The 24,645-nt window shown below is 45.4% G+C and overlaps 1 protein-coding gene across 1 annotated transcript in view; it reads left to right on the forward strand.

Annotated features, from left to right (window-relative positions):
* The first annotated feature begins 2,948 nt into the window (after positions 1-2,948).
* LOC137426565 (uncharacterized) overlaps positions 2,949-24,645 on the forward strand; it is an 87,004-nt gene continuing 65,307 nt past the window's right edge. Inside the window, exons 1-2 of the mRNA XM_068115195.2 lie at positions 2,949-3,168; positions 4,904-5,080. Coding sequence (XP_067971296.2) covers positions 4,946-5,080 — 135 coding nt within the window. The 5' untranslated portion in view covers positions 2,949-3,168; positions 4,904-4,945. The remainder of the gene's footprint in view (positions 3,169-4,903; positions 5,081-24,645) is intronic.

The following is a 24,645-nucleotide window of genomic DNA, read 5'->3' on the forward strand; positions in this document are numbered from 1 at the left end:
ACAAGGCTGCTTTCTTGCTTTATAAACCCATACCTATAACTTCAAAGGACTTGCAATATTGAAGGAGCTGCGCTCCAACGCGAGTCGAAAGAATTGACGCGACCAAAGACGGAATTCGTCCGAGTTGCTTTATTGAAACAAAACAGCTCAGGTATTCTGACAAGCCCGTTTATCGGGCAGCAATATATATACACATTTATGCCGGAGCGTTTACCCGGGAAAACCGAGACCGGGCATGCCCGGGTGTCAAGGGCGAGTCCTGGAAAGGCGAGTCTGGACATGCCCGGGCGTCCTGGACGCGGCCTGGCAAGTCGAGGCTGGGCGTGCCCGAGCGCTCTGGGCGAGCCCTGGAAAGGCGAGAGTGGGCATGCCCGGACGCTCTGGGCGAGCCCTGGAAAGGCGAGTCTGGACATGCCCGGACGCTCTGGGCGAGCCCTGGAAAGGCGAGTCTGGACATGCCTGGGCATCCTGGACGCGGCCTGGCAAGTCGAGGCTGGGCATGCCCGGGCGCTCTGGGTGAGCCCTGGAAAGGCGAGAGCAGGCATGCCCGGGAGGTGCGGGCGTGCCCGGGAACAGCGAGTCCGGGCATGCCCAGGAGAGGCGCGTCTGGGCCCGTCCGGACGAGCCCGGCATGGCGATCGCGCCCTGGCCGCGTCCTGGCAGGTGCAAGGCGATTGTGTACATCCAGCGGGAACCGCTACAATATCATGTATTATGTAATACAGTTATAAATATATCACAAATATAAAGACAATGGTTTTCAATTACATTTGTTTGTTGCTTTTCTATAATCCTGAGCACTATTTTGTGGCCTTTATTGGATTCCTTGACCCAGAAAACATAGGATTAGCATATTTAATTAAGTTTCTAGGTTGACTCGAAGCCGAGATAGCGCAAAATATGTATTTTATGGCGGCCATTTTGAAAATCCAAAATGGCGGCCATGCAGGTGTCTTATGCCAACATTGATTTTCGGTTTCTCCATGCTCTGATGATTCCAAAAATGTACAGGTTTGCTAATCTCCCAAAATTTTGAACGAAATTATATTTGTTAACATAGTGAACCTGACTAAACAGGAACCCGAGGATCCTTAGTGAACCGCCTTAACCGTTAAGACAACACCAGGCCTCGCTCCATATGTGAGGCTCATGGAATTATCAGCTCATGGAATATCTGGAATGATGATGAGGCTGAAGGAATTATCAGCTCATGGAATATCTCGAATGATGAGGCTGATGGAATTATCAGCTCATGGAATATCTCGAATGATGATGAGGCTGATGGAATTATCAGCTCATGGATTATCTTGAATGATGAGGCTGATGGAATTATCAGCTCATGGAATATCTCGAATGATGATGAGGCTGATGGAATTATCAGCTCATGGAATATCTCGAATGATGAGGCTGATGGAATTATCAACTCATGGAATATCTCGAATGATGAGACTGAAGGAATTATCAACTCATGGAATATCTCGAATGATGAGGCTGATGGAATTATCAGCTCATGGAATATCTCGAATGATGAGGCTGATGGAATCTTCAGCTCATGGAAATCTCGAATGATGAGGCTGATGGAATTATCAGCTCATGGAATATCTCGAATGATGATGAGGCTGATGGAATTATCAGCTCATGGAATATCTCGAATGATGAGGCTGATGGAATTATCAGCTCATGGATTATCTGGATTGATGAGGCTGATGGAATTATTAGCTCATGGAATATCTCGAATGACGAGGCTGATGGAATTATCAACTCATGGAATATCTCGAATGATGAGGCTGATGGAATTATCAGCTCATGGAATATCTCGAATGATGAGGCTGATGGAATTATCAGCTCATGGAAATCTCGAATGATGCAGCTGATGGAATTATCAGCTCATGGAAATCTCTAATGATGATGAGGCTGAAGGAATTATCAGCTCATGGAATATCTCGAATGATGAGGCTGATGGAATTATCAGCTCATGGAATATCTGGAATGATGACGAGGCTGATGGAATTATCAACTCATGGAATATCTCGAGTGATGATGAGGCTGAAGGAATTATCAGCTCATGGAATATCTCGAGTGATGATGAGGCTGATGGAATTATCAGCTCATGGAATATCTCGAGTGATGATGAGGCTGAAGGAATTATCAGCTCATGGAATATCTGGAATGATGATGAGGCTGAAGGAATTATCAGCTCATGGAATATCTCGAGTGATGATGAGGCTGATGGAATTATCAGCTCATGGAATATCTCAAGTGATGATGAGGCTGATGGAATTATCAACTCATGGAATATCTCGAATGATGATGAGACTGATGGAATTATCAGCTCATGGAATATCTGGAATGATGAGGCTGATGGAATTATCAGCTCATGGAATATCTGGAATGATGATGAGGCTGATGGAATGATCAACTCATGGAATATCTCGAGTGATGATGAGGGTGATGGAAATATCAGCTCATGGAATATCTCGAGTGATGATGAGGCTGATGGAATTATCAACTCATGGAATTATCAACTCATTGAATATCTCGAATGATGAGGCTGATGGAATTATGAGACTGATGAATTACGGTATCCATGTTTGCAGAGGACATCAAGTTGTGCACCTGGCATGTAGTGTAGATCTCTGTGCTGTCCATGCGTTGTCTCCCCCAGGTATCTCCAGGACACATGGCGACATGGACCACCAGCAACCTCCTCCTAGCTACCTCAACCCAGAACCACTGCTCACCACCACTCATTTATTCCTTTCTTTTCCTACCTGTGCAATCACCTTCCTTACTCTCTTGAACCTCATTCTTCCCTCACGGTTTTCAAGACACCTGTTCACCACCATCTCAAGTGTCATATTTTAAGAGCCGTCAGTCTCAGCAGGTATTGTTCTTCCTTACCTGGATTTTAAAACGTTCGTGGTGCAGGGCGGGGATGTCAGCCGTTGATGGAAGGCGTGGTTCGCCCATACTACCTATGGGGGCGTGATAGGTTACCTGTCGAGCGTGGATCGCAATCGCGGCCTCTGCCGTTCCACTGGAACACCAATTCAAATGACCAAAGCGCGGATCACTCACTTTACCTGCAACTTTATCGGGCCTGCTATTGGATTACGCCATTGGCTTGGAGATTCGCTGCTCATTTCGAGCACGAGGGCGTCACGACAGGTAAGCTGGCGTCGAGTCACAGGTAAACATTTTTATCCTCCAATATGGTGGTGTTCGTCTTCTTGTCTTATTCTCATCAGTCAAAGTGATCCTGTGGTGTACCTTTCACTGACCACGGTAAAAAGTTTCCGTGAAGCTTAATGAAAGTTTATCTTTTGTTCTCCAAGGTATTGTTATTATTATCCCCATTGTTATTAATTTTATTGTTATTTATTTATTTTGCATTGTTTCCCATTTGAAAATCCCTCTGAGCTACAGTTATGGTTCCGTTCAAGACGTTTGAGAACATCACAACTGCCGAAGCAGTCACTTTAGGAAGCAGTCACAAACTTTTGTCTGAGCAGGTGGGACACAAGAAAACAATACAAACTTTTGTCTGAGCAGGTGGGACACAAGAAAACAATACAAACTTTTGTCTGAGCAGGTGGGAGACAAGAAAACAATACAAACTTTTGTCTGAGCAGGTGGGACACAATAAAACAATACAAACTTTTGTCTGAGCAGGTGGGACACAAGAAAACAATACAAACTTTTGTCTGAGCAGGTGGGACACAAGAAAACAATACAAACTTTTGTCTGAGCAGGTGGGAGACAAGAAAACAATACAAACTTTTGTCTGAGCAGGTGGGACACAAGAAAACAATACAAACTTTTGTCTGAGCAGGTGGGACACAAGAAAACAATACAAACTTTTGTCTGAGCAGGTGGGACACAAGAAAACAATACAAACGTTTGTCTGAGCAGGTGGGACACAAAAAAACAATACAAACTTTTGTCTGAGCAGGTGGGACACAATAAAACAATACAAATTTTTGTATGAGCAGGTGGAACACAAGAAAACAATACAAACTTTTGTCTGAGCAGGTGGGAGACAATAAAACAATACAAATTATTGTATGAGCAGGTGGGACACAAGAAAAAAATACATTGTCTGAGCAGGTGGGACACAAGAAAACAATACAAACTTTTGTCTGAGCAGGTGGGACACAAGAAAACAATACAAATTTTTGTATGAGCAGGTGGAACACAAGAAAACAATACAAACTTTTGTCTGAGCAGGTGGGACACAAGAAAACAATACAAATTATTGTATGAGCAGGTGGGACACAAGAAAACAATACAAACTTTTGTCTGAGCAGGTGGGACACAAGAAAACAATACATTGTCTGAGCAGGTGGGACACAATAAAACAATACAAACTTTTGTCTGAGCAGGTGGGACACAAGAAAACAATACAAACGTTTGTCTGAGCAGGTGGGACACAAGAAAACAATACAAACTTTTGTCTGAGCAGGTGGGACACAAGAAAACAATACAAACTTTTGTCTGAGCAGGTGGGACACAAGAAAACAATACAAACTTTTGTCTGAGCAGGTGGGACACAAGAAAACAATACAAACTTTTGTCTGAGCAGGTGGGACACAAGAAAACAATACAAACTTTGACATTGTTATCGAGACACCACTCTGTGCTCAAATTTAGCCTGATCGATACCTGTATATGTTTATGAAATCAAATGAGAGAAGGATCTTCCTAACCTGACCAGGTAATGGGTTTACACAATATTTGACCACCTGAGGTTTCCATCGTTGACCGAAACTCCTGGAGATTTAGGTGTTGTGAATGTATAATTATTAAATGAATGTTTGCATGAAATATCCTTTTAAAGGTTTTCCAAGTTGGTGTTTGGTGGCATAAGATGTTGTAACATCAAATCGTTGTTGTGGACCACCAGATTTGAAGAACGCACCGTTTGGTGGACCATCTGCCAACCGTGATGGCGAGGATGGTCGGTTATGGAACCCACCTGCCCAAGGACAGGACTCCACAGATGCACCTTCAACTCAGGGCCGAAACATCTTCCGAGCTGGTGATTCCGGCTAATAAGACGCTGGACACCTGCCCCTCCATGGTATGGACTCTTGGTGCTGAATTGTAAAATATAAAAGTGAATCTTGTTTTTAACGAAGGAAACTTCCAACTGATGCAAGTTCCAAAGTTGTAGACACAATTGGCTCGTCATGGATTTTGTTGCTCGATGTGAGATCAAATTGAGGCCTGGTAGTACCTGTAGGAGATCAACATTGAGGCCTGGTAGTACCTGTAGGAGATCAAATTGAGGCCTGGTAGTGCCTGTAGGAGATCAACATTGAGGCCTGGTAGTACCTGTAAGAGATCAAATTGAGGCCTGGTAGTACCTGTAGGAGATCAAATTGAGGCCTGGTAGTACCTGTAGGAGATCAAATTGAGGCCTGGTAGTGCCTGTAAGAGATCAACATTGAGGCCTGGTAGTACCTGTAAGAGATCAAAATTGAGGCCTGGTAGTACCTGTAGGAGATCAAATTGAGGCCTGGTAGTGCCTGTAAGAGATCAACATTGAGGCCTGGTAGTACCTGCAGGAGATCAACATTGAGGCCTGGTAGTACCTGTAAGAGATCAACATTGAGGCCTGGTAGTACCTGTAAGAGATCAACATTGAGGCCTGGTAGTGCCTGTAAGAGATCAAAATTGAGGCCTGGTAGTACCTGTAGGAGATCAAATTGAGGCCTGGTAGTACCTGTAAGAGATCAACATTGAGGCCTGGTAGTGCCTGTCAGAGATCAAAATTGAGGCCTGGTAGTGCCTGTCAGAGATCAAAATTGAGGCCTGGTAGTGCCTGTGATAGATCAAAATTGAGGCCTGGTAGTGCCTGTCAGAGATCAAAATTGAGGCCTGGTAGTGCTTGTCAGAGATCAAAATTGAGGCCTGGTAGTGCCTGTGGTAGATCAAAATTGAGGCCTGGTAGTGCCTGTCAGAGATCAAAATTGAGGCCTGGTAGTGCCTGTGGTCGATCAAAATTGAGGCCTGGTAGTGCCTGTCAGAGATCAAAATTGAGGCGTGGTAGTGCCTGTCAGAGATCAAAATTGAGGCCTGGTAGTGCCTGTGGTAGATCAAAATTGAGGCCTGGTAGTGCCTGTCAGAGATCAAAATTGAGGCCTGGTAGTGCCTGTGGTCGATCAAAATTGAGGCCTGGTAGTGCCTGTGGTAGATCAAAATTGAGGCCGGGTAGTGCCTGTGGTCGATCAAAATTGAGGCCTGGTAGTGCCTGTAAGAGATCAAAATTGAGGCCTGGTAGTGCCTGTGGTCGATCAAAATTGAGGCCGGGTAGTGCCTGTCAGAGATCAAAATTGAGGCCTGGTAGTGCCTGTGGTAGATCAAAATTGAGGCCTGGTAGTGCTTGTCAGAGATCAAAATTGAGGCCTGGTAGTGCCTGTCAGAGATCAAAATTGAGGCCTGGTAGTGCCTGTGGTAGATCAAAATTGAGGCCTGGTAGTGCTTGTCAGAGATCAAAATTGAGGCCTGGTAGTGCCTGTGGTAGATCAAAATTGAGGCCTGGTAGTGCTTGTCAGAGATCAAAATTGAGGCCTGGTAGTGCTTGTCAGAGATCAAAATTGAGGCCTGGTAGTGCCTGTCAGAGGTCAAAATTGAGGCGTGGTAGTGCCTGTAAGAGATCAAAATTGAGGCCTGGTAGTGCCTGTCAGAGGTCAAAATTGAGGCCTGGTAGTGCCTGTGGTAGATCAAAATTGAGGCCGGGTAGTGCCTGTCAGAGATCAAAATTGAGGCCTGGTAGTGCCTGTGGTAGATCAAAATTGAGGCCTGGTAGTGCTTGTCAGAGATCAAAATTGAGGCCTGGTAGTGCCTGTCAGAGATCAAAATTGAGGCCTGGTAGTGCCTGTGGTAGATCAAAATTGAGGCCTGGTAGTGCTTGTCAGAGATCAAAATTGAGGCCTGGTAGTGCCTGTGGTAGATCAAAATTGAGGCCTGGTAGTGCTTGTCAGAGATCAAAATTGAGGCCTGGTAGTGCTTGTCAGAGATCAAAATTGAGGCCTGGTAGTGCCTGTCAGAGGTCAAAATTGAGGCCTGGTAGTGCCTGTGGTAGATCAAAATTGAGGCCGGGTAGTGCCTGTCAGAGATCAAAATTGAGGCCTGGTAGTGCTTGTCAGAGATCAAAATTGAGGCCTGGTAGTGCCTGTCAGAGATCAAAATTGAGGCCTGGTAGTGCCTGTGGTCGATCAAAATTGAGGCCTGGTAGTGCCTGTCAGAGATCAAAATTGAAGCCTGGTAGTGCCTGTGGTAGATCAAAATTGAGGCCTGGTAGTGCTTGTCAGAGATCAAAATTGAGGCCTGGTAGTGCTTGTCAGAGATCAAAATTGAGGCCTGGTAGTGCCTGTCAGAGGTCAAAATTGAGGCCTGGTAGTGCCTGTGGTAGATCAAAATTGAGGCCGGGTAGTGCCTGTCAGAGATCAAAATTGAGGCCTGGTAGTGCCTGTGGTAGATCAAAATTGAGGCCTGGTAGTGCTTGTCAGAGATCAAAATTGAGGCCTGGTAGTGCCTGTGGTCGATCAAAATTGAGGCCTGGTAGCGCCTGTCAGAGATCAAAATTGAGGCCTGGTAGTGCCTGTGGTAGATCAAAATTGAGGCCTGGTAGTGCCTGTCAGAGATCAAAATTGAGGCCTGGTAGTGCCTGGCAGAGATCAAAATTGAGGCCTGGTAGTGCCTGTCAGAGATCAAAATTGAGGCCTGGTAGTGCCTGTCAGAGATCAAAATTGAGGCCTGGTAGTGCCTGTGGTAGATCAAAATTGAGGCCTGGTAGTGCTTGTCAGAGATCAAAATTGAGGCCTGGTAGTGCCTGTCAGAGATCAAAATTGAAGCCTGGTAGTGCCTGTAGTAGATCAAAATTGAGGCCTGGTAGTGCCTGTGGTAGATCAAAATTGAGGCCTGGTAGTGCCTGTCAGAGATCAAAATTGAGGCCTGGTAGTGCCTGTGGTAGATCAAAATTGAGGCCTGGTAGTGCTTGTCAGAGATCAAAATTGAGGCCTGGTAGTGCCTGTCAGAGATCAAAATTGGGGCCTGGTAGTGCCTGTAGTAGATCAAAATTGGGGCCTGGTAGTGCCTGGTACATAAACTACACGTCATGGCGGTGATCATGTTTTTGTAATCATTATTTAAGTGTGATATTTAACATTGCAGATGACCTACACTAACAAATCGGTTAATCTCTCATGATTGAGGGCAAGATCTGCTCGAGATGTAAATAGGTTGGAATCATGCTATTGCCATCTTTACTTGCACCAACAAAGGTGGACGGAGGTTATGTTGTTTTTATTTTCGACTCCTTTTTCGGTAAAGGATCATTATTCATGAACCATATTGTGAAACTTCATTCTCATCCCTTCATCCCAAGGGCTCTTTTTGGAATCCTCACTGAACCTCTGACAGCCTCCACTTGTAGCTCGTTTGTAGTGATATTCCCCAGAATGATTTTTAAGTGCTCAGTAAGGGTTTTCCTGATCGTCCCTGTTGCTTCGACTATGACTGGTACAATTTGAGCTTCTTCAATTTCCAAGACCTCTTAAGCTCATCTTTCAGATCCTGGTATTTGAGCATTTCCTTGGTTTCTGAAGCATTTAGTCCAAAGTCATTGGGAACTGAAACCTCAATCAACAATACCGTCTTTCCCTTTTTGTGTTTGAGCACTGTCAGGGAATTTACTGGGGGACTCACAGGACTCCAAAGACCGGACACAGGTTACAAAAGGTCTCGTTTATTAAACTGTATTCACTTCATCCAATTACCAAAATGATACCGCATAATATAATGGATCAGGTTAACTCTTTTCGCTGGTCCTTCTCTCCATCCGACACTCCCGTTCGGTCAGCGCTTCACGTAGCAAGTACTCGTTCATTCCATCGTTCCGTCGGGCAGGGCTTCTGAGGACAAGTGTACTTTACTCAACGTTTGCTCTCGTTATATCGCCAAACTGGACTTAATCTCCTCTCCGCTAATGTCCCGAGGTCATGCATCGCACCGAGTCCTGGCATCAGCTCGCTCCCCTCCTGCTGTGTAAATGGAAATCACAGCAGGGGGGGGTGCTCTAGCCTGGGGCCTTGACCAGGTGTCTCAAGAGATTACATTGTTCATACACATAAAATGTATCTGCTTTGTTACCAGGTTAATTAATAAGTTACCAGGGCCAATCAATATGTTACACTGAGTTACACTTCCACAGCACTATGTCCGGACACAATGCTTGGTTGGCAATGTCCACACTTGATGGGATCATCTTGTCATGTGTGAGCACCATGTGTTCGTTCTCATGGATCGAGTTTGGTTTGTGTTTCCATGATTGTTCTGGAACCGGAATGTTGAAATGTTTGCAGATGTACCAGTGGATTACTCTACAGACGCTGTCATGTCTTTCTGTGTATAACTGTTCTGACATGAGTGTTTTACATCCCGAATGCAGGTGACTGATACATTCTGTTTCTATTCTACAAAACCTGCATTTGTCCGATTTGCTCAATCCCGCTATCTTCATAAAGCCATTAGTGTAGTGTCCCTGGTTTTGGGCATTCATGATGACTCGTTCTCCATCCCAATTAATTTGGCCTCTTCTTAGTCCCGGTCGATCGCTGAATTAACACCAGGGGGGTTGACTCAGCCTGTCATCCTTCCGAGGTCGGCAAATTGAGTACCAATTCACTGGTAATTCCCTGTGTGTCGCAAGAGGCGACTAACAGGGTTGGCAGCAGGAAGGGCATCCGGCCATAAAACATTGCTGCAAAAAAGGGGGCCAAGGTGCCCGAAAAAGGCCACCCCCCCCCCCCCTGTGGGGATAAATGGCCTCTAAAGGTGGTTCTGAGTCATTCCAATGAGCCTTCCTTGTCATTCCCTGCTCTGTCAAGCTCTTTTTTCAATGTTCCTGCTCTTTTGTCATTCTCCCATTTGTCAGAGTACATCTGCTGATATTTATTTTTGTAATTCTCCTTTTTCTTCTTTGCGATCATTGGGGCTGTATTTGTTTCTGTTTCGTTTTCCTGTGTAGTATCCTGTACTTGCACCTGATTTTGGAAATTTGTTGCTAAATGGATTGAGGATACCTTTTCTGATTTGTTTTTTTTCCTTGCTTGTGAAAAAGTCTCATTCGATAGTCCGTTGAGCTTTTCACATACTCCGCTAGTCCTACACTCGCTGTTCTGTGCCCCTGGTTAAGCTCCATCAGACCACCTCCTCCTCCTCGTCTCGACAAGTAAAACCTCGGAATGTGTTGGTTTTTGTAGAATAGTTTATGAATAGTTCCAAGTTTCCTTGTTTTGGTGTCTAAGTTGTTGATCTCTAATTGTGGCCTGTTTATAATTATAATAATTGCACAGCTATACTGAAATACCGGTACCACCAGTTGGTTTATGGCTTTGATTTTGTTCATTGGAGAGAGGGATGATTTCTGAATTAGTCTTATTCTGTGAAGGTATTCTTTGCTGATTATTTTACACATTTTTGTGTTGTACCTGGGGACCTTCTTGTCCTCCAAGTAGCACTTTAGCGCTTTACTAGTTTGAGTTGATCTGCCAATTTGTCATCAGTCGGTGTACAATAGAATGTCATCATTCGATGTACAGTAGAATGTCATCATTCGATGTACAGTAGAATGTCATCATTCGGTGTACAGTAGAATGCCATCGTTCGGTGTGCAGTAGAATGCCATCATTCGGTGTACAGTAGAATGTCAGCATTCGGTGTGCAGTAGAATGTCAGCATTCGGTGTGCAGTAGAATGCCATCGTTCGGTGTACAGTAGAATGTCATCGTTCGGTGTACAGTAGAATGCCATCATTCGGTGTACAGTAGAATGTCAGCATTCGGTGTGCAGTAGAATGCCATCGTTCGGTGTGCAGTAGAATGCCATCATTCGGTGTACAGTAGAATGTCAGCATTCGGTGTGCAGTAGAATGCCATCGTTCGGTGTACAGTAGAATGCCATCGTTCGGTGTACAGTAGAATGCCATCGTTCGGTGTACAGTAGAATGCCATCATTCGGTGTGCAGTAGAATGCCATCATTCGGTGTACAGTAGAATGTCATCATTCGGTGTTCAGTAGAATGTCAGCATTCGGTGTGCAGTAGAATGCCATCGTTCGGTGTACAGTAGAATGTCATCATTCGGTGTGCAGTAGAATGCCATCGTTCGGTGTACAGTAGAATGCCATCGTTCGGTGTACAGTAGAATGTCATCATTCGGTGTACAGTAGAATGCCATCATTCGGTGTACAGTAGAATGTCATCATTCGGTGTGCAGTAGAATGCCATCGTTCGGTGTACAGTAGAATGTCATCATTCGGTGTACAGTAGAATGCCATCATTCGGTGTGCAGTAGAATGTCATCATTCGGTGTACAGTAGAATGTCATCATTCGGTGTGCAGTAGAATGCCATCATTCGGTGTTCAGTAGAATGTCATCATTCGGTGTACAGTAGAATGTCAGCATTCGGTGTACAGTAGAATGCCATCGTTCGGTGTACAGTAGAATGTCATCGTTCGGTGTACAGTAGAATGCCATCATTCGGTGTGCAGTAGAATGCCATCATTCGGTGTACAGTAGAATGTCATCATTCGGTGTGCAGTAGAATGCCATCGTTCGGTGTGCAGTAGAATGCCATCATTCGGTGTACAGTATAATGTCATCATTCGGTGTACAGTTGAATGTCATCATACGGTGTACAGTAGAATGTCAGCATTCGGTGTGCAGTAGAATGCCATCGTTCTGTGTACAGTAGAATGTCATCGTTCGGTGTACAGTAGAATGCCATCGTTCGGTGTGCAGTAGAATGCCATCATTCGGTGTACAGTAGAATGTCATCATTCGGTGTACAGTAGAATGTCAGCATTCGGTGTGCAGTAGAATGCCATCGTTCCTGTGTACAGTAGAATGTCATCATTCGGTGTACAGTAGAATGCCATCATTCGGTGTACAGTAGAATGCCATCATTCGGTGTACAGTAGAATGCCATCATTCGGTGTACAGTAGAATGCCATCATTCGTTGTACAGTAGAATGTCATCATTCGGTGTACAGTAGATGTGTCACCTTGCTAGGTTATTTGGTGATTTTTCTGTTGCTTCTGAGATTGTATCCGTGTCCTTGTTCATTGATGAGATTACTTCGTGGGTTCAGAGACAGACAAAACAGGGAGGGGGCAAGGCTGTCACCTTGTTAGACACCACATCGTATCTCTACTCCTGGGATTTCAATTTCTCCTTCCAAGTGAGGTAGTACGGTATCAGCGTTGTAATCCAGAGGGTCATTGCTTTCTCTGTCAGTGTGACTATTGAGGGGTTAACTTTGTGTATTTGCATCTTGTCAGCGTGTGTGTGTGTGTGTGTGTGTGTGTGTGTGTGTGTGTGTGTGTGTGCAAGCTAAGGTGTATTAAGGAATTTGAAGACGTTGCGGTGGAATCCTGACTGCATTTAGCCAGATACATGGTCTAAGAGCCAGTAGATGGAGATTGTGTACGAGAGAGAGTGACAAATAAGTCCCTTGGTGGAGGTTGGTGGATTTTTGACTTTTTTAAAGCGCTAATTAATGGCTCCTATGCTGGTCGTTCGCTAAACTTGTGCGCACACCAATGGCTCCTATTGTTAAACTTGTGTGCACACCAATGGCTCCTATTGTTAAACTTATGCGCACACCAATGAACCTCTGAGCAAATTCACTTCTGAAAGCCGCACAGTCGGTCTCGTCCATTGCTCTGAATTGTGTGACGTTTCATGTTCCATTTCCCCTTCCATGTCATCTCCCATAATAATTAGCGTTACCATAGCATATGTCCGGTCTTCCCGGACATGTCCTCGCTTTCAGTTCTTAAATGTCCGTCCAGCGTGAATTTTTAAATATGTACAAATTTCAGTGTTTTCCGTTTCTTTTGTTTTTTTTTTGCCTTTTCAAAGGGATATATTTTAAGATTTGAGATACTTTTTACCTTATTTAAACGGTGAAACCATTTTTTGTACATTTTCTTTCGATGAGAAAATGCGGTTATGTAATGTTTGTAGCTGGACAGCTTGGTACAGGTCTGTACTACTCCGCCATGGCATAATGGACGTGTTCGAACATCACGCGCTCACTTTCTCTCTAACCTCGTAGTGAGATAGTCCAGTGGCTTCCTCACTACTCGGTCAGTCTTTCCGTCCATTCTGTCGTTATACCATATTCGTACATTTATTTGATTTTCTTCATTAGAATGTCAAAAAGAAAGTGTCAATTCGCTGCAAAATTCAAGACAAAATTCCCGTGTTTCCAAAGTGGTCGAGAAGAATGGGAAGCCGAGTTATTGTCATGTATAGCTGGTACGTCCGTCTCTGTGGCAAATAAAGGTGATATTGGTTAATTTACAATTTCATGTGTACTCGGACAAGCACAAGAAAGCAGTTTGAGGAGAGTGCTCATCATCCTCATTTTACTATAATTCACCAAATGTCCGTCCGTCCGTTCGAAGGTACCGCAAAAACGGCTCAACCGATCGCAACGATATTTTGGGTGGGTATTCCTGGGACCTCTGGGAGTAAAATTGGCTATATTGTTTTTCCAATTTTTCCAAGTTTTCCAATTTTCCAGTTTTTCCAAACACGATAGAATTATATTTACCGATATGAACAGTGATGTGGCTTTTGTTGAAATTCTACAAATAGTTTATTCTACATACCGGGAGAGAGTCGATCGACTCCTGACGAACTCTTCCTATATAAACGTGCGGCTCCGAAGTAACACGGCAGCGTGTGCAAAGCGACTGAGAAACAGGTGTAGCGGCCGCTTCCGTGTTACAGATTCGGCATGCACTCTTCACACTAAACGTGCGACTGAGAAAGACATGTAGCGGCCACTTCGTTTTGCAGAATTCAATCTTTTTTCAAAAATGTGCGCCATGTACTGTTTAGATTTTGATGATTTGCGTGTGATATGATTTAACAGATGTTTATATGAATCGTTTAAAACAAAAAAAGCCTTCAATTTCTGATATTTTTCCTTTTCATTTGGGCCTCCCAATTGAAGCCCCGCCCATAGGGCGGGTACCGTTGCTAGTCAGTGAAATTGAAGGAATTATTATTATTATTATTATTATTATTATTATTATTTGTATACAAGATCGAGGCTCGTGTAAGAGCTAAAAATTAATCACAAAATGACTAACTGACACATAAAACATAAGATAAAGGGAGTGGGAGACAAGATGGGGAGAGAGAGGGAAGCACACAAGTACAACAGCAGAGAACAGGGACAACGGGAGATCTGTGGGAGGGAGAGGACTTGAGGGGAGGGGGAAGGGGAAGGTGGTGGGGGTGGGAGTGGTAACACATGGCCACTGCAAGGACTTCCAGGAAAGAAGTCGGTATTTTCAAAAAGTGGATCTGGGGTGAATTAACGGGGGTAGAAAAGATCAAGGTTTTGGATGGGGGAAGATAAGAGATGGTGGTGAACAGCTGTTTTAAAGACCTGGAGGGAGGAGTGGGATTGAAGAGAGTGATGGAGTTTGTTCCAGAGGCGGGAGAAAAGAGGAATGAAGAAGTGAAGGTGAATATAGAGTCTTGATTTTGGCAGTTTCACCAGAAGAGGGATGCTGGCAGATCTTGTGCGACCTGTAGGAATATTTGGGGGACAGAGGACTGAGAGAGCTGGGGGAGCAAGGCTGGAGAGGAGTCCGTAGAAGACAGAAAGGCCCTCGGAGTTGTCTTCATCGGGGGAGATTCCAATGATGGTGAAAGCTTTGGTTTCAACAGCGTGACGCCGAGCTAGGTGTGAGGCAGGAGCACCGGCCCAGAGGGGAGAGCAGTATTCCATTGAGTTGTGGATGAAAGCCTTGTATGTGGTGAGGAGCTCAGGTGTGTCAAGGAAGGACTTCGCATGATGGAGAATGCCCAGTCGGCGACTGGCTTATTTTCTGAAAATATCTTCTTTTCTTTGTCCTGTGTCTTCTTTTCTGAAAACAAAAGATGGTAACCCTACGTTAATCCTGCCCAGAGATTCATTCCCAGAACAAACGAAGAAACTCTTTACTCATGCAAAGAAGAGAGGCTGCGGCCGAAATCGCTCTTATGCTCCCTTTGCTCTTGTAACAAGGTTGCCACAATCCTAGCCTCAAGGCCCGCGTATTTGACATTGCACGCATTACATAACTTTGCAAAGATTTTGTGTTCCAAAGATTCCATATATATTTATTACTTGCACAAACATGATAGAATTTGTGATCCCTCCTCCCACCCCCATCCTACATTCCTGCAATGCTCCGTACATACCTCTTTCCTTCCTATATCTTCCCAACCTGCGTCTCCTTCTTTCCCTCTTCCTCCTCAACCCTGTTTCTTCATGTCATTCTCCCTTATTTTTCCCCACACCCCCATTTTATCCTCCATATTGACTAAATGATGATTCTTCAAACTTTCCCATTCATGGCAATTCTTGTACTTGTCAGCAGTAAAATTAAATGATTTCAAGGTAAAATTCCTGTTAGAATTCCATTTGGGAATTCGCTTTAGTTATTAGAATATTTATACAAAAGTGGAATATTTCCACAAAAAAGTGTACGTTGAAATCCCAAGATGTTTTCAGGTTATAAATTAGCTGTTAAAATGATGATTGCTACAACTTGATGATGGGTCGATCGGTACTAAATTGCCAAATGTAAACTACCATTCTACTGAGCAATGGGGTCTACATGTTTAATTTCATGGTTTTGTATGTTGAGATTGCTGGAAATTCCACAATTGTCCATAACAAGAGGGAGTCAATTTTGTTGTAACCTGTACACAATTTCCATTGGACTAGCTCTTGGAATAAACACTCCCGCAGTGGAGGGGAGTACTTGGAGACGGACATGGCTAAGGCATGATGGGCCGAGCACTTGGAGACGGACATGGCTGAGGCATGATGGGTCGAGTGCTTGGATATGGACATGGCTGAGGCATGATGGGTCGAGTGCTTGGATTGGGCATGGCTGAGGCATGATGGGTCGAGTGCTTGGATATGGTCATGGCTGAGGCATGATGGGTCGAGTGCTTGGATTGGGCATGGCTGAGGCATGATGGGTCGAGTGCTTGGATATGGACATGGCTGAGGCATGATGGGTCGAGTGCTTGGATTGGGCATGGCTGAGGCATGATGGGTGGAGTGCTTGGATCTGGACATGGCTGAGGCATGATGGGTCGATTGTTTATTGTTTTTCTCTGTCTTAATTATTCACTGTCTATTCATTGCAACGATAAGGTACACATGGCTAACCCCCGCTCTTGCAGGGAAAATGGCCTTAAAATGCCTGTTGTTGTTGTTGTTGTTGTTGTTGAGGTAAGGTACACATAAGGCATGAGGGAAAGCGCATTTCTGGTATTGCTAAGATTGTTTCCAATTGAGTTTGTCGTCTTTATCGAGCACAGAGTTATTTACCTCCTGAGGCTGTTTTGTACCTATATACGCCAAATCACCTTATGGAATACTGTTCCCACATTTGGGCTGGAGCACCAGTCTGCCACTTATCTTTATTTAATAGGCCCCAGAAATGCATAGTCAACCTGGTTGGTGCGGAGATGGGTTCAACTCTTCGACCGCTCTCTCACCATCGGTCAGTTGCCACTCTTGGTTTGTTCTACAGGTATTTTCATGACAAATGTTCTGTTGGACTTTCTAACTTGGTTTCTCCCATACAAGTATTTGGACGCAAGACTCAGTTTGCCATCTCCACACACCTATACACTATAGCTGATGATGCCATAGCAACCTTGACGGCTCTTTATGTTAAACCGCGCAGCACTGTATACGCGCCGCGGCACCTTCTGGCGATGCGCAGACAGGAGACTACGGAATCACTGGAGCAATACGCCCAGATCTTACGGCAGCTTGGCAAAGATTGTGCCATCCCGGATCGCACAGGCATAGAGTGCACTGATGATTTAGTGCGCAATACTTTCATAACTGGGCTCCAGCCTCCAGTCTCCCACGATCCGACAGCATCTTCTTGAGAGCGAAACGCTGGACTTCAAAATGGCTTTCGACCAAGCCCGAGTCCTCCAGTCGGCTCAAGTCAGATCTGTAGCTTTCAGCCGGCCATTCGTAACTGCGGGTACTACGGCCTACGCTGATGATTGGGGGGAGTCAGAATCTGCCGCCGAGCAAGCGCCCGTGTGGGGTATCGTGAGCCGGGGTTCCCGTGGAGAGGGCTCGGACAACGAGGAGAGTGAGCCAAGCACCGCGGCCGCGGCGACCCCTGCTGGGGCAACTGCCAAATGCTACTTCTGCGGAAATTGCCACCACCCCTAAGCGTTATGCCCTGCTCGGGAGACGGCGTGCCAAAATTGCAGGAAAAATGGTCACTTTGCCAAGGACTGTCGGTCCACCAAAGCTCGACAGACAATGCTTGCTGGAGCGCGCTTATCTTCGGGATCACGGAGAGCTCCGCATGGCCTTGCGCACGCTGTGGTTCCGGTTTGAAATCAACGGTGAGGCGGTGGAAGCGCTGATCGATACTGGAAGCAATCGAAGCTACATCAGCCATCGTCTCATCGAGCACCACGGGTGGCCCACTGTTGCTGTGACGCAGCACGTATACATGGCCTCAGGGGCATTGTGGCAGCGATCGCGTGGTTTCTGTGTTGTCAAGCTGATTGCCAATGACGTTTGGCACTTGGATGTGAAGTTAATGGTGTTTCAGAACCTTTGCTCGGACGTGCTTCTCGGACATGACTTCTTGAACCAGCATAAATGCCTAGAGATGCAGTCCGGCGGTGCTCATACACTCTGTAGGTTCCGTGCCGGGCTCGGTATGCGGCTTAGCGGAGATAGCTATCAAACCTCCCCCGTGGTTCCCGAGTTTAACATCTAATTGCCACCCTGCCACCGTGAAATCAAGGCGGTATTCTCAGCCTGATGTCCAGTTTATAGCCGACGAGACTAAACGTCTTTTGCTCGAGGGAATCATCGACCCCAGTTGCTCACCTTGGCGGGCTCAAGTGCTGGTCGTGAATAGCGCTAATCATCGCAAACGCATGGTCGTTGACGACTCGCAAATGATTAACCGTTTCACACAACGCAATGCCTACCCGCTACCTAGAATGGATGATATGGTTCGGGCAGTATATAAATATCGAGTTTTCAGTACGCTGGACATTCATAGCGCCTATCATCATCAGATTCCTATATGGGAAGCCGACCGGCCCTACACGGCCTTTGAGTCTGGCCAGTTGTTGTACCAATTTCGTAGAATCCCCTTCGGTGTTACGAATGGAGTTCATGCTTTCAACGGGCAATGGACGATATTCTTTCAAAGGAGCAATTGAAAGATGTATTAGTGCACGTTGATAATGTGACTGTGTGCGGATGGAACCAGAAGGACCATGATGCTAATCTGCGGCGCTTCTTGGAAGTGGCTCGTAAATACCGGTTGACCTTCAACGAAGCCAGGTGTACCTACCCTGTGAGAACTATCAATCTTTTGGGCTACACAGTGTCCAGTGGGGAGATATGGCCCGATTAGGCACGCCTTCAACCCCTACTAGAACTAGCCCCTCCCGTCGATCGGGCGACTTCAAAGCGAGCAATGGGACTGTTTGCCCATTGCTCACCGTGGGTCCCAAGGTTCTCAGAGAAGATACGGCCTCTCGTCACGTGCAAAACATTTCCGTTAACCTTGGCCGCTCAAACGTCCTTTCAACCAACAACTGAAGGATGACATAGCTGGCGCTGTTGTGACCTCCATCGACGAGATGGTCCCTTTTGTGGTGGAGACGGATGTGTCAGATTGCACAATCACGGCCACACTGAATCAGGGGGGTGGGGGGGGGGTTCGAGGAGGGGGGTGACGGGTGGCTTTCTTCTCATGAACATTATCTGATAGTGAGAGGTGCCATTCCCTCGATCGAAAAGGAGACATATGCTATAGTGGAGTCGGTCCGTAGATGGCAACACTTCCTCTTAGGGAAGCATTTTCAACTAATCACGGATCAGCAATCAGTCACTTTTATGTACGACGGGAAACACTCTCAAAATATTAAGAACAAGAAGATTGCACGCTGGCGTGTGATGAAAATATGGAATAATAACTGTTGCAGTTCTCTCTCTAGTGGTCATGACTTTATAAAGTGGGTTGGTTTGAGAGTGAGAGGATTGTCTGTTTGAGACTGGATTCAAGTTGGTAAGCTATATGTGGTTCCTTGCATGTGGATCGTTTGCATAATAATGCCTTATATTACTGCTTGCTTATTGGATGCCATTCTTTTGTAGATGAGTGGAGACTTGATTGAATTAAAGCTCACGCTTTTGGAGTTTGTGGAATGATCATTCTACCACATGGCGCATATAATTGGCCGACTATAGCTTTGATATTGTGTACAGACCGGGAAAGGATAACCTTGCGGCTGACGCCTTGTCTCGGCCCATCTACTCTGGAATGACGGTCGACGAGCTACGTACTATGCACAATACCCTTTGTCACCCAGGCATCACCCATATGGCCCACTTCATTTGGAGTCGAAACTTGCCTTTCTCCGTCGACGATATTCGTCATTTATGCAAGACGTGTCCGGTTTGCGTGGAATTCAAGCCGAGTTTTTACAAGCCCACTATGGGTACGTTGATTCATGCTGGATGGCCGTGGGAGCGACTGAACATCGACTTCAACGGGCCCTTGCCCAGCGGCGGCGCGCATCGCTACCTTCTAACGGTAGTTGATGAGTATTCACGATTCCCGCTTGCATTTCCATGCTCAGACATGTCGTCTCTTACGGTAATCCGATGCCATCGCCAGTAGTTCCTCATGTTCGGCTATCCTGCCTTCATACATAGCGTCCGAGGAATGGCGTTCCTATCCGGGGAGATCAAGCAATTTCTCCTCCTCGAGCGGGGAATTGCTTTTAGCCACACCACGGCATACAATCCCCAGGTGAACGGTTTAATTGAACGTTACAATGGGATTATTTGGAGGGCAGTTACTATGACTCTGCGAACCCGCGGGATGACTTTGAACATGTGGGAGCATGTGTTGCCGGAAGCATTACATGCCATCAGGTCTCTCCTATGTACCGTGACTAACGCCACTCCTCATGGGCGACTGTTCAAGTACCAATGTCGCAGCTCCAGTGGGCAGCCTCTACCCTCGTGGCTGGCTGAGCCGGGTCCGGCTTTCCTGAAGCGAGCGGTCTGTCAGAGCAAATACGAACCACTCGTGGACCAGGTGGAAATATTGGAAGCAAATCCGGAATACGAGCATGTCCGTTTGGCCGAAGGTAGAGAGACAACCATGTCAGTCCGGCATCTCGCGCCCTGTGGAGTGGTTAACGGGCAGCCTGCCATGAGTGTACCGGCCGAGGCTGACGCCACTACCCCTGCCCGGTTGGATTCATTCCTGGACGATGCTGAGACCGGTGCCGCCGCTTCAGACCCCGGGAGCTTGTCACCTCTGTCGCCTGCACCAGGAAGCCTTCCGAGCCCTTTGAGTAAATTGGCGATAACTAGCGTTGGGGCCCCAGGCGTTGACGGAGGTTATCGCTCTCAAATTGGTCTATGTCAGCCACCGACACGTTTTGGCTGATAGATTATTTGTTCTGATATATTCCTTTACACCTGTTGCTTTAGCCTTTACACCTGTTAGCCATATTCTTAAGGGAGGGTGTTTGTGGTGAAAATGAAGAAGAAGAAGATGAAGAAATGCCTTCGTAGACGTGGGGCATATTAGATGCCTATTTATGGGCGAGCGCTCGGTGAGCAAGGTATCTTGTCTGCTGAATGAGTTATGCAGAGATGAGCGCTGCATCTTCTTGGTAAGAAGTGATTGGGATTGATGACTAATGTTTAAAATGCTTGACTTTGCTTCATACTGCTTTATTAGATGTGTAGGACTGATGGTATTATTGCCTGTTGTGTAGGATGCCAAAGATCGATTTCAATAAAGCCTCGTATCTTGAAGTGAGGTCTGGAAGCTTTTTCAATACAAAGAGGAATGTCAATTCCTACTTCCTACATATTTGAGGTTCATTGCATTTTATCTGACTTCTGCTACTCCCTGTGTCTTGGATGTTTTTTTTGTTTGTTTGTTTCATCCCTTGGGATGGGGTCAACGAGTCAAATAGCAAAAAAAATCCAATTACCTGCACATTTTAAAACATTTTTAATGACACTTTGTATATGTAATCAACATTGGGGGCCCCCCGGTTCATGCCCTAGTCGATTGATCCCTGGACTTGCGGTAACAGGGGTAAAAAGAGAAGATGTTTTGATCTCAAAATTTGATATTGGGTCATTCCTGGTGGAACTTTTTGTCTTCTTTCAACTTTGCTTTAGGTGGGAAGTGTGGCCATTTGCAATGGCATGTTATTGACTTCGCTCTAGTTAACCCTATTTTCACCATGATTAGCTCACCTGGAACGAAGTTCAGGGGAGCTTATGCGATAGCGCGTCGTCCGTCCGTCTGTCCTTCAGTCAGTCCGTAAACATTTGAAACTTCTTCTCCGAAACCGCGGATGTGATTGCGACCAAATTTGGCACAAATTATATTTGTTGTGTTGTGGCTAAAGTTTGTTCACGTTTTAAAAAAAAATCGGAGTCCAAGGGGGTCTACCCGGGGTCAAAGTGGATCCAGGTTTGACCCCCCAAAATAGGAATTTACGTTTTCCTCTGAAACTACACACATGATTTCGATGAAACTTCACCACAACCTTCACCACCCGTGATGTACCGAAGTTTGTTCACGGCACTAAGAAAATCAAAGTTTAAGGGGGTCTACGGAGGGTCAAAGTTGGTCCAGGTTTGACCCCCCAAAATAGGTATATGCTTTCTTCTCTGAAACTACACACACAATTTTGATGAAACTTGATGAGGTTTTGTGCAGTTTTGCATTAACTTCTGATGCGACTAAAGAAGTATTTGGCACTAATACAAATGACGTCGGCAATGGTGTGTACACGTTCATCGTGCCAGGCACATAGCGGTCTGTCAAAATGGAGGTATGCTTTGTTGCGACACAACTGTCTCCTTTCCATGTGACTATGGGCTCAACCTGAGTTTTAATTAGAACAGCATTCGGCAGACCGCATACCAGGCCAAACAGGTTACATTTTGTCACACACCCAACCTCTGCACCAAATTTCATCTAAATCCGTCCTTAACTTTTTGAGATATCCTAGTCACAGGAACAGGAGTGCAACCACAACCTCCGCCCACCTGCGATGGCAGTGGTTATAATGAGTATGTTAATTGATATCAAAGAAAATGAAAGGCTTTATTTTCAAGGTTATATAGAATTTTTTTTGTGTGTGTGTGTGTATAAGATCGAGGCTCGTGTAGGACCTAACATTAATCCCCCCCCAAAAAAAAATGGACAAATAAAGAAAACATACAATAAAGGGGGCGGGAGACAATATGGGGAGAGAAAGGGGAAGCACATACGTACAACAGTAGAGGACAGGGACAACGGAAGATCTGTGGGAGGGAGAGGACTTGGGGGGAGGGGGAAGGGGAAGGGGGTAGGGGTGGGAGTGGTATACAACACATGGACACTGCATGGACTTCCAGGAAAGAAGTCGTTATTTCAAAAAAATGGATCTGGGGTGAATTAATGGGGGTAGAAAAGATCAAGGTTTTGGATGGGGAAGATATGAGATGGTGGTGAACAGCTGTTTTAAAGACCTGGAGGGAGGATTGGGATTGAAGAGAGTGAGGGAGTTTGTTCCAGAGGCGGGAGAAAAGAGGAATGAAGGAGTGAAGGTGAGCAGAGAGTCTTGATTTTGGCAGTTTAACCATAAGAGGGTTGCTGGCAGATCTTGTGCGACCTGTAGGAATATTTGGGGGACAGAGCACAGAGAGAGCTGGGGGAGCAAGGCCAGAGAGGAGTCGGTAGAAGACAGAAAGACCACCAACCTGCCTGCGTTAAGAGAGAGAAAGGCTCTCAGAGATAGCTTCATCGCGGGAGATTCCAATGATTCGGAAAGCTTTGGTTTCAACAGCGTGAAGCCGAGCTAGGTGTGAGGCAGGAGCACCAGCCCAGAGGGGAGAGCAGTATTCCATTGAGCTGCGGATGAAAGCCTTGTATGTGGTGAGGAGCTCAGGTGTGCCAAGGAAGGACTTCGCACGACGGAGGATGCCCAGGCGGCGACTGGCTTTGGAGGCCAGCTTGGAAATGTGTTTTTCCCAGGAAAGATCATGGCAGATAGTGAGACCCAAAAGCTTGAGTGACAGAACTTCTTGGAGAGGATTGTTGAGAAAGTAGATGGGAGGGTTGTCCAGATGGTCTTTTCGGAGAGACACAGTGAGAGTGTGAGATTTGTCAGGATTGAAAGACATGTTTTGATTGATTTTTGAAAGGCAATTGATTCTTGAAAGAAATACAATTGATTTTTAGCTCACCTGGAACGAAGTTCAGGTGAGCTTATGCGATGGTGCGTCGTCTGTCCGTCTGTCCGTCTGTCCGTAAACACTTGAAACTTCTCCGAAACCGCTGATGGGATTGCGATCAAATTTGGCACAAATTATATTTGTTGTGTTGTGACTAAAGTTTGTTCACGGCTTTAAAAAAAATTGGAGTCTAAGGGGGTCTACCGGGGGTTAAAGTGCATCCAGGTTTGACCCCCAGAAATAGGTATTTGCTTTCTTCTCTGAAACTACACACAATATTTCGATGAAACTTAACCACAACCTTAATCACTCGTGTTCTACTAAAGTTTGTTCACAGCATTATTAAAAAATCGGGCCATGAGGGGTCTACTGGGGCGTTGGTCCCCAGAGTAGGTATTTGCTTTCTTCTAAGAAACTGCACATGCAATTCCGATGAAACTTTGCCACAACATTACGTTCATCAGACGTGATGTACAAAGTTTGTTGCTGGCATTTAAAAAATCATGTTGGGCATGGTGCCCCCCCCCCCCTCCCAAAGTAGGTATTTGATCTTTTCTCTGAAACTACACACACAATTTCAATGAAACTTCACCACAATCTTAATCATACGCGATTTACCAATGTTTGTTCAAAGCATTCAAAAATTGGGGTCTGAGAATGTACAGTCACGTGAAAAAGTAAGTACACCCCATGTAAAGTTTTGACTTTTTCAACATATTTCAACATACAGCTATTTGATCTTCATTTCAACAATATTGATGGATAAATGTGATATAATACAACAAATATCATGAAACATTTACATTTTGTAGTTCATTGTATAATTTAAATAAACATAAATGCAAATTTCGCTTGTGGAAAAAGTAAGTACACCCCTACATTTATCACTACTTCAAATACCTAAAATTAGAATCAAGTGCACCAGCTTAGGTGCAAATGATTAGAACATCGTTGGAGAAGATCTTGGAGGAACCTGTCTTATTTAAACCTCAGACATTTAGTTTGGTTTGCTCTTTGTTGTTGAAGGGTGTGGCGTCACCATGCCTAGGTCAAAAGAGCTCTCTGAGGCCTTCAGAAAGAAGGTTATAGATGCCGACGAGTCTGGGAAGGGATTTAAAAAGATCTCCAAACAATTTGAAATCAATCATTCGACTGTCCGGAAGATCATCTACAAGTGGAGAAGATTCCAAACAACTGCCAACTTGTTCAGGCCAGGCCGCCCCAGCAAGTTCAGCCCGAGAGCAGACCGCAAGATGCTGAAAGACGTCTCTAAGAACCCCAGAATGTCATCACAG

This window comes from Myxine glutinosa, chromosome 5 (genome assembly GCF_964187855.1).
Source record: "Myxine glutinosa chromosome 5, kmMyxGlut1.1, whole genome shotgun sequence".
Lineage (NCBI taxonomy): Eukaryota > Metazoa > Chordata > Myxini > Myxiniformes > Myxinidae > Myxine > Myxine glutinosa.